At 47.1% G+C, this 10,809-nt stretch overlaps 1 protein-coding gene across 1 annotated transcript in view; it reads right to left on the bottom strand.

Annotated features, from left to right (window-relative positions):
• Positions 1–9,327, bottom strand: part of STS (steroid sulfatase) — an 84,508-nt gene extending 75,181 nt beyond the window's left edge. Inside the window, exons 1-4 of the mRNA XM_007449896.1 lie at positions 9,191–9,327; positions 5,852–5,973; positions 5,636–5,758; positions 3,748–3,916 (exon numbers count right to left, since the gene is read on the bottom strand). Coding sequence (XP_007449958.1) covers positions 3,748–3,916; positions 5,636–5,758; positions 5,852–5,973; positions 9,191–9,327 — 551 coding nt within the window. The remainder of the gene's footprint in view (positions 1–3,747; positions 3,917–5,635; positions 5,759–5,851; positions 5,974–9,190) is intronic.
• Positions 9,328–10,809: the final 1,482 nt, after the last annotated feature.

The raw sequence follows: 10,809 nt of genomic DNA, 5'->3' as shown, positions 1-10,809 counted from the left end.
TTCAGCAGACCTCACCTGAGACAGTCACACACCAGTAAGGCATCATCCCCTTATGCCCTTGTCAGCTGTATCTTCACATCACAAGTTAGTATCTCGAGAACAAACGTCTGAGTATAAGTCATTTCATCCACAAGGCTCAGAGAGAGAATATAAATTTTAGAAATGCGAGCTTAAATCATTTTCCTCATCACCTTTGACAAATGAACCCAGGAAGAGCTGTGTACCCCACAACTGGTTTTTAGATCAATACACTGAAATAAAGCACTGGTTTCAATCGGAAAATTTTGATTCAAGAGCATTTGAATCAACTTCACAAACACCATTATTGCTTGGATGAGGTTTTCCTCCTTCTGCTTCTGAGCAGCCCTGAGTCCATGTCTCACAGAGCTGGTAAGGCCTGCCTAAAGTACTCAGGCTATTCTGGTCAAAGAGATACACATTTTTCTTTTCTTTTTTTTTTTTTTTTCTTGCGTTATGCGGGCCTCTCACTGTCGTGGCCTCTCCCATTTGCGGAGCACAGGCTCCGGACGCGCAGGCCCAGCGGCCATGGCTCACGGGCCCAGCCGCTCCGCGGCATGTGGGATCTTCCCGAAACGGGGCACGAACCCGCGTCTCCTGCATCGGCAGGCGGACTCTCAAGCACTGCGCCACCAGGGAAGCCCAAAGAGATACACATTTAAATGTCGTCAGATCCCTGAAAAAAAAGTTTTGTAAATATGACAGTGTCACGTCTGTTATGATTCTTTGGTACCATATTAAGGCAATTCTCTCTAGATTCCTGAAAATAACAATTCAGCAAATCAGATATCTCCTGTAACACAGGAAGACGATGTTACCCAAGGATGATTTTACCTAGATGTCTAAAATCTTTGAATCTTCAGATAATGTATATGAGAAGTTTTTGGTGTGAACGACATCATGGTACACACATGGTAGTACTGTCACTAATACTGACCAATTTATGCATTGTTCCAATGTGGGCAATAGTCGTTTACATTACAATCACCTATTTAAAGACTAAACCCTTTTCAAATAATTCAATAAGCATAACCTCCCACTATGGTGTTGCTAGAGCATCCTAAATATCTAGTTCTGGAAGAAAACTGCAGAAACCCCATTATAATCCAGATAAACTGGTTGGACCGCTAAGTATTGGAGAAATGCAAATCAAAACTACAATGAGGTGTCACCTCACACTGGTCAGAATGGCCGTCATCAAAAAATCTACAAACAATAAATGCTGGAGAGGGTGCGAAGAAGAGGGAACCCTCCTGCACTGTTGGCAGTAGTGCAAGTTGATGCAGCCACTATGGAAAACAGTATGCAGGTTCCTTAAAAAGCTAAAAACAGAGTTACCATATGACCCAGCAATCACACTCCTGGGCATATATCCAGAAAAAATGAAACCTCTAATTTGAAAAGAAACATGCACCCCAGTGTTCACTGCAGCACTATTTACAGCAGCCAAGACATGGAAGCAACCTAAGTGTCCATCAATAGATGAATGGATAAAGAAGATGTGGTATAAATATACAACGGAATATTAGTCAGCCATAAAAAAGAATGAAATAATGCTATTTGCAGCAACATGGATGCAACTAGAGATGATCACACTAAGTGAAGTAACTCAGACAGAGAAAGACAAATACCATATGATATCGCTTATATGTGGAATCTAAAAAAGTGATACAAATGCACTTATCTGCAAAACAGAAATAGACTCACAGACATAGAAGACTTATGGTTACCAAAGGGGAAAGGTGGGGAGGAGGCATAAATAAGGAGTTTGCAATTAACAGACACACACCAGTATACATAAAACAAATAACAAGGACCTAATGTAGAGCACAGGGAACTCTACTCAATATTTTGTGATAACTTATAATGGAAAAGAATCTGAAAAAAAATTTATATATGTATATAGTATATCTATAGTATATATAATAAAATCACTGTGCTGTACACCTGAAAGTAACACAATGTTGTAAATAAACTATACTTCAATAAAAAATAAATGAAATTAAAGTTAAACAAAGATGAACTGGTTGAGGTTCAATACCCTTAGGCTAATCAAATTTGTTTCGATCCCGTCCGAAAGTCATATGCCAAGGAACCCATTAAAATTCCTCCTAATCATATGAATATTCATATATCCTACAGATTCAATCATCTGTGTCCAAATACCACATGCTGTCAAGATATGCCTCATCCTGGAAGTTGAGGATCACTCCTGAAGCCTGTGATTTTATAAGGAGCATTGTATTATTCACCCGCTTCCCACAGGTTTCTGAGGGATTGCTAGTCAATGGACAGGGACAGGAGAGGGTTCCACTGCTTCAGCAAGTTTGCCAAACAGCAGACGGTCGTATTCTGGCTTAAACGGGTAGGTCTGCCATCCACAAAGCACCACTGTACCTCGGAATGGCCATTCTCTTACTTGTAAAATACTGTAAGGCTCACCCATGAGGTGAAAGCTTTGTCTACCATGCAGACTGAGACCCACTGTTGAGTCATGACATTAATGTTGTGTCACATCCAGATAATTTTTTAAAAAATAAAACAGAAGGGAATCAGGAGGTATCAGAAGTGATCACTCTATGAAGAAATAAATCCTTTCTGGAAACTTTTGCTTCAGTTAAACATCTGTGTATAACATCTCATTGGATGATGGTGTAAAATGTATGTCTTAGGAAGTTCAAACGCTTCTGCATTACATCATGTTAGCACCGCCTTCTAGAAAAATCTAGGCAGCTTAGTGATGGTGCCGTTCTCCAACAGCAAAAACCCACAGATGCTCTAGTATTTCTCAGAGTGTTCTACAGGAGTTTAGAACTCTAGGGGACCTTGTTAACAGGGAGAGGCAAAGCCTTACCTTAGAACTACTCTCCGCAGGAATTTCTCAAGGTAAGACTGGCAATCTTCAGGTTCAGCCAGGACCCCAGCACCCGCCTACACAAAGTCTGAGGACTCACAGTTCTCCACCTACGGTCAAGAGCTTTTCCCCTCTTCCCTTCTTGGTCTACCTGTGGGAAGTTCCAACGATCCAATTTTCTACGCCACCACGTACTGAGCTATCAAAGGCAATCGCACAAGGGACAGATCTGCACCAAGCGCCACGCCCACAATGCGGGTGTGCGTTCAAGTGATGCCCGCCTCTGGCTGTGCGGGCCGACGGGTAGGCTGACCGTGAGCACTGATAGCTCAGCAGTATCTCCAGGTTCAAAATCACGGACACAGATGTTCACCAGCGTGCTGGCCAGATGAACATCTATCTTCCCCTTTCTCTTAAGATTCGAATTCTCAATATGTCCTTCATCACGCCGTGTTGCCAGCTTCCTCCACTCTCTGGTGCCTGAACAGACCTGCTCTCATGGGCAGGGCAAGTAACCACCAAGGCCAAACATCTGATTTTCACACCGAGTCCCCACCTTTCTCTATAGGACTATCCTCTAAACTTTCAAAGGCAACAAAACAATTTTGTTCGTTTTCAATAGCAAGTGTTCCTGAGACAGACTGCTGTCAAGCCCTCCGTGGATGGCTACCCCGTTTGCTGACTGCAAACACCAAGACTACAAACTCAAGAGGCCCCAAGAGACTCACAAGAGATAATCTGCTTCACCCAGCTGACTCACAGAGTTGCTCTGCTCGGAGACGTGCCCAGAATATTGTGGATCTCCTCACGCTGTTTATATCGTATAACATCTACAGTAAACAATACACATGACCTTTCCTCTCTTAATCACACACCTGAAGAGTAAAGACCGTGGTGATGCCCTGCTGAACACGCTGCCTTCTCCCGGCTTGCAGTCCCGCAGGTTGGTCACGGGCAGCCCGTGGAAATAGTCGAAGCCATGGCTCAAGGGGTGGTGACAGAGGTCCGTTCTGTTGTGACAGCTGGTGCCAAGGTGCCACTTTCCTGAGCAGACAAACAAACAGGCGGCATGTTTAGTCCCCATGAGCACCCCGACATGAAGGTCAGCTTCTGAGTCGCGCATGCTGGAAAGTGGCCTCTTTCTGCATATTCATCAGCCAAAACCATTCTACCGTTTCCACCTCCGTTTCCAAAAACGGTAGGGTAGGAACCACTCTCTCTACCAGAAAACAAGAGGGGATTCAGTGATTGGAAAAAATACAAATAAAATGAAAGACACACACCTCACATACTTCATAGGCAGGAGACAAAACTACACAGATGAACACCAATGTTTTTGGGGGACATGTGATTTTCTTAGAGACATTTCCTTAAAAGGAAAGTCTTAAAACCAACTTGATTTTCTCCCTGAAATGTTAGAAGTGGAAATGAATCCATATGTAAAAACTACCCCTGAGGCATGAGGAAATCATACTCAACACTCAGTAATTATTGAAAACACCTATAAACATTTCTTATAAAATGTGAACTGTACGGGACTTTCCTGGAGGTCCAGTGGTTAAGACTCTGTGCTCCCACTTGCAGGGGACACGGGTTCAAGCCCTGGTCGGGGAACTAAGATCCCACATGCCACGCAGTGTGGTCAAATAATAAAACAGAATAAAAATGAGGGCTTCCTGGTGGCGCAGTGGTTGAGAGTCTGCCTGCCAATGCGGGGGACACGGGTTCGTGCCCCGGTCCGGGAAGATCCCACATGCCGCCAAGCGGCTGGGCCCATGAGCCGTGGCCGCTGAGCCTGCGCATCCGGAGCCTGTGCTCCGCGACGGGAGAGGTCACAGCAGTGAGAGGTCCACATACTGCAAAAAAAAAAAAAAAAAAAAAAAAAAAATAGAAATGTGACTGTCTCACTAAATTAGGGAGTGCCTCACACAAGAGAAAAAGTGATGGTGGTTTGACAAAATGTGGGAGGAAAGAGACCTGTCATTTTGCTCCCATGAGATGTTCTAGGGTTCCTCTGATGACCTGCATAGACCCAAGTTTATCAAGTGAAAGGGGAGGAGGATTCGTTCCTATCCAGGGGATAAAGTCAGTGGGAACGTCAACTGAGAAAAATTCAGACGCGATTTTAGTACTGGAACGTAAAATGAAAACGTTTATCAATAGTATGGTGTGTGTGTGTGTGTGTGTGTGTGTGTGTGTGTGTAGTTTTCCATGCTGCGTGTGTGCATGATTAGTTATCCATTTCTCTGTTTTCTACCATGTCTCATCTTTCTATCTCATCCATCCACCATCCACTCATTCACCAGCCATTCACCAGCCATCATCCACCCACCATCCATCATCCAGCCACCACCCATCATCCATCCACCACCCATCCATCCATCCATATGTCCATCCATCATCCGTGCAACCATCCACCATCCATGCATCCATCCATCATCCATCCATCCACCATCCATCCATCCACCCATCCATCCATCCATCCATCCACCATTTATCCATCCACCACTCATCCACCGTCCATCCATCCATCCATCCATCCACACACATACACATACATACATAAATAAGGACACACATCTACACATTCAAATAGCACATATAGACGCATGGTGTTTGAATTTAGCATTGAAATAATTTCTCCCCTATTTACAGTTGTGCAAACGTTATCAGTCAGCTCATCTTCAAGAAGGCTGCTCTCATGCCCTCCCCACTTTCCCACTCACCCAGGTCCTCGCCCCGCCCCCCACCAGCTGCCCATACCTATCAGAGCTGTGGAATAGCCTCGATTCTTCAGCAGCTTGGCGAACGTAATCTCACTGTGGGGAAGTCCTCCGGAAGAGGCCGAGAAGACGAAAACTCCCACTTGGGACCGAGACGCCATTCCTAAGCCAGGAGAAACCCACCATTAGGACAGGGGGAGCCTCAGGACTGGGAGGTGGAGCAGGACGGCAGCGACGGAACGAGGAGGTTGGGTACCTGAGCGGATGGGATACCGGCCCGTCATGAAGGCCGCCCTGCTGGGTGTACACAGGGGTGATGCCGCCAGGTGCTGCGTGAGCTTCACTCCCCCTCTGGCCAAGCGGTCGATATTGGGAGTCCTGGAACAAAGACTCAGCTTATTCCTCGCGACCCTGAAAAGAAAGCTTTCTCTCTGGCTTTGTACAGTGAGTCGCTTGTCACTTATCCAGGGAAACTGCGATGGGACAGGGGGAAGGAAGGGGACACAGCACCGAGACTCAGAGTGACAACAGAACCACACTGAGGAAGAAATCATCCAGGTCTGCCCTCTCCAGGGGCCCACCCATGCCCCCCTGGGGGCTCTGAGCTGCTGATTTAGGAGAGAAGCCAAGTCCTGACAAGGGGCTGCTGTGAGAAGTGGGAGGGGCAAGGGGCAAGGTCTCCGTCCTCCGTCACCTGTGCCCCCCACTAGTTACCTCCGTGCCCCAAACGAGAAAGCTCTGGGAACAGCCTGACCCTTCTCTTCCCAAAAACAGCCAAAGAGAAGCTCCTAACCAGTTCTCACCAGGCTCTGCTGAATTTCCACATGGCCCCAAAGAGAACGAACGGGGTGACGGCACCGTCCGGGGAAAGGAACGATGGGCTCCAGGTGCATTTACCAGGGATCAGTAACAAAGGGGTCACAGACTCCAGGGAAAAGGGACACAGCAACGTGGAAACACGACATGCCGTGAGACACGCACACCCTCTGAGTGGCTTTTTTTTTTTTTTCCCGCTAAAGAAACAGTCATTTATGCGCTGACTTCTAGGATGACGCCTTATGCAGGACAAGCCATCCTGCCACCTTTTATCCAGGACTGGTGTGGTCCATCACCTTAGGAAATCATGCCGGACTTCCTAGGCATTCAGAGGGGAAGTTCCTTCAGGTCTGGGTCCACGCTGAGTGACGATCCCTTATCCTCCAGTGGGAACCCCAGCGCCTGCCTCTCTGCAAGGCTGCTCATCTTCTATACTTCAGTTCTGAGCATAGATGGGACTCCCCCCACCCTGCCATGGCCTCCTTGTCCTGTGGGAGAGGCCTGTTCCATCTGTAGGAGGTCAGTCCCTATCCCCCATCATGGCAGCTTCCTCCCTGTAAAGGGATGGAGTGGTTAACGGCACTCCCCTCCAAGACTTCTGCCTGTGACGTGGGGCACGTATCTTGTTCTGTTGTGACGCCACTGCTTCCCTGGTCCAGCGCCCACAGGCTAGTCCTGTAATAATGCATAGCTCGAAGGGGGAGATCACGGCATTGCACTGTAATGTCAAGCTGCTCTCTCACCTATTAGTTTCACTTATGCCTTTACTTCTCAACATTTCCACTTTGCTTTGGCCTTAAATTACAAGATGCTGAGAACACTGAGGCTGTCTGTATATTTGACTTCATCCCCCTAGTGCCTAGATTGGCCACTGAAAAACTTGACTATTTTGGGGTGTGATATTGTAAAACATAAAATGGAAAATGTCCTTCAGAAACAACCGGGGAGGAAGTGATAAATTGGGAGTTTGGGATTAGCAGATATAGACTAGTACATATAAAACAGATAAACAACAAGGATTTAGTGTAGGGCACAGGGAACTATATTCTTTATCTTGTAATAAACTATAATGGAAAATGGAAAAGAATCGGAAAAAAAGAATATCTATGTATATAAATGTATGTATAAATATATACATATAAGTATATATATATAAATATATACATATATATTGATAGAAAACTGAATCACTGTGCTGTACACCTGAAACTAACATAACATTGTTACTTCAATTAAAAAATAAATAAATAAAAGAAATGGATGCTAATATGGAGGACAAGGCAGATTTAGGGTATTATTGATATGAATCCTTACTTAGGATTTTACAGCCCTTTTTTTCTTTTGGATAATTGGCAGACACTGAACCTTCAAGGCTTGACTGTGATTTTTTTAATTAAGACACCTTAGTAGGAACAGTTATCTTTTATCTCACTAAAGTTTAGGAATATCATATCTAATATTATATCTAATACTGATATCATATGGTATTTTTAAATGATACTTAAAATGAAAAAGAAAAAATTGTGACCTCGATAAGAAAAATTAAATTACTAACAAGGTTCGTGTCTGAAATGCCTAACAGTGAGATCTAAACTTTTCACAAAATGAAGCAAAAGGTGGGGAAGGAAACATACGTGGTCAATTAAAATTTTAAGAGAACACTGAGTGCAGATCTAATCCTTGCACGTGCTTTAAACAAAATCTAACAAACATCATAGGTCAGCATACATTTTAAAAATAACACGTGACATTTGACACACAGAATCAGGTTGGAAGTGATGTCACATTTGGCTGCATCTTGCAGGCCGGGTCCTCCTCAAAAGGGTAATTTACTTCATTTTTGTTTGCTGTGCCACATAACGATGAAACAGGTGTCCTGAGACACACAGTCATGTTGTACAGAAGAGGAGGACCTACGGCGAGTGCTGTGAACACAAATCAGACCCCGTGGCACTCAGCAGCACGTCCCTCTGAGTTTCAGGTAATTATCTGTAGCTCTTACGAGAAAATTCTGGTGAATCCCACCCTCTCCTTTCATTTTGTTTGCGCTGATCACGTGTGAGATAAGCTCTCCACAGAACCACAGTTATGTCAACATTTCCCCGTGATCATATAGAGAAAGTGCATCCCTAAGGCCAATATTCCACGGCACCCTGACCGACTAATTCTAAACCCAAGAGCCCTACACCGGGGAGCTGGGGAACAAAACACCCTCCTCTGTCCGAGTCTGGTTCCCACTGTGTTTTCCCTACCACTGTAGTCACCCCTAGCCCTTGAAAAGTTCGGACATCCTCAAACGTGACACGTGTCCCCAGGACATCTGTCCCCGGCCGGTGTGTCTGCCTGAGAATCCAGCACAGCCTGGCTCAGAGGGGGAAGGAAGGTACAGAGGTGACAGCGAGGGGTTGACAAGGGGGGATGGATTGGGTCCCAGTGGGAACGGAGCCAGAGGCCGAAAACAGAAGACAAAACAGAAGAGGCGAACCAAAGGGAGGGAAATATGATGATGGGAAAAAAGCCACAGACTAGGGGCGAGGAAGAAAGAATTATGATGAATACGTTCCCAGTGAGCTGTCTGAGTTCATCCAACAGTGATTCGAATAGATAAGTCATCATATCTGCCTGCTAATACCTGTGTGTGTCTACGTAAAGTCGTACAGGAAAGTGTGCCATCGGGGGGCTCTGAACGTTTCCCCGTGGCCTGCGCTCTCTGAATGTGCGCTGCCCATCCCAGTACGGCAGCCTGTGAAGGGAGCCCTGTGTTTACACGTCACCCAACCTGAGGGTCTTGTTTCCATAGCAGCCAGGATCCCCAATGCCAAGGTCGTCGGCCATCAGTAGGACGAAGTTGGGCGTTGACACCGCATGGCTCCGGGCCTCATAGATGAACAGCAGCAGAAGCAAAAGCGTCCTCATCTTCCTGCAAAGGGCGAGGGGAAGAGAGACATGAAGGATGCTGGCCTGAGGCGGCCCACTCCCCTCACTGCGACCCTCCCCCTCCTCCCACTAGAGGACGTTCTGTCGACCCGGCCACCCCCAACGACATGGGCTGCAAAGCATCTAAGACATCACGCAGCGAAGAACTGTATCCTCTCTGTCCTGCGTGTCTCTTTCCAAAACAAACACTTCTTTCTCCCTGGATAGCAGTGACCTCTCCTTTCTACCCCAAACCAAAATATAGGCTCTGTCTAGAAAAATGAAAACACGATCATCTCTTTATGGAAGGCGGGCTCTGTGTCATCAGCTGAAAGTTCTCTGCACTGAACAAAAACCGGGCATTTCAGGATAATCCAATTGTCAATGTCAAATCCTTTCTAAAACTAGCCACGAGTTTCGGCGTAGTGGCTTTTCAAAGGGAAACACGTAGACTTGGGCGTGATGCAAACCTTTCCAAGCTCAAGGAAGACAAGGTTCACAGGCTGGGGAGGCTCTGGGTGCTAGTAGGTGGCAGCAAACGCAGTGGAGGGGGGCGGAAATCCATCCACCTTCTATGGCTGTCATCCCAACGCACACTCACCCCCCGGCCCCGGCATTTCACCCCTTTCAAGAACAACGGACAGGAGGACTTTGGGGGTGGATGCACACCTGAAATTCCCGCTCCGACGCCCGTAGGAACCGCCAAGTGAACACTCAGGAGAGGGACAGAACCTGCCTGCATCTGGGCAGCTGGGGGCAGAAGCATCCTCAGGCCTATCCCCTTGGGTGGGGTTCAACGTCCGCGGGGCCAGAACAAGGGGCCAGACCGAGGGATGCACACACCTGAGCTATCGCTCACCTCGAGAGAACTCAGGACTTAGGGAAACGAGGAAACCATAGCAGAACCTGCAGCATCAAACTCATCGGGGGCGGGAAGGGGCCTGGGGCATGCAAACCCCAGGGGAGCTGTGGGGTTCCACAGGAGGCATGATGGCCACATGCAGCAGAAATCCCATGAGAGTTTCGTCGGAGCAAACAACACGGGTGTTGCTTCCAGAGGACACCTGGACGCCAACCCAGCCACCCTCACGTGGTCCTCTTCTTTCACTGCACCTCCTTGCTCTCCGTAACACGGATCCTCACCTAGAGTGGGATGTGGAAAGACAGCTCAGCCCCCAAAGATGTGCAGGCCCTCATCCCTGGAGCCCACTTAGAACAGGACGATTCTCCGTCATGGGAGCTGTGCTGTGCCAGGACACATGGACCCACTCACTAGATGCCTGCAGCGCACCCTCCCACCCTGACTTGTGACACCAAAGTCTCCCGACGCTGCCTCATGCCCCTGGGGCATAATGTCACCCCCAGTGCAGAACCACCGAGTCACCGCCGGCCCATCACCCTCTTCATCATCTGTAGAATCATCCGTGAAACCTTCGCTCCTGTATGTACACAGTGACGACTCACCCCCTTTGCTGTCATAGG

Source organism: Lipotes vexillifer, unplaced genomic scaffold (assembly GCF_000442215.2).
Source record: "Lipotes vexillifer unplaced genomic scaffold, Lipotes_vexillifer_v1.1 scaffold14, whole genome shotgun sequence".
NCBI lineage: Eukaryota > Metazoa > Chordata > Mammalia > Artiodactyla > Lipotidae > Lipotes > Lipotes vexillifer.
Note: the sequence above shows the minus strand (reverse complement) of the source record. Positions and strands in the feature narration are given on the sequence as shown.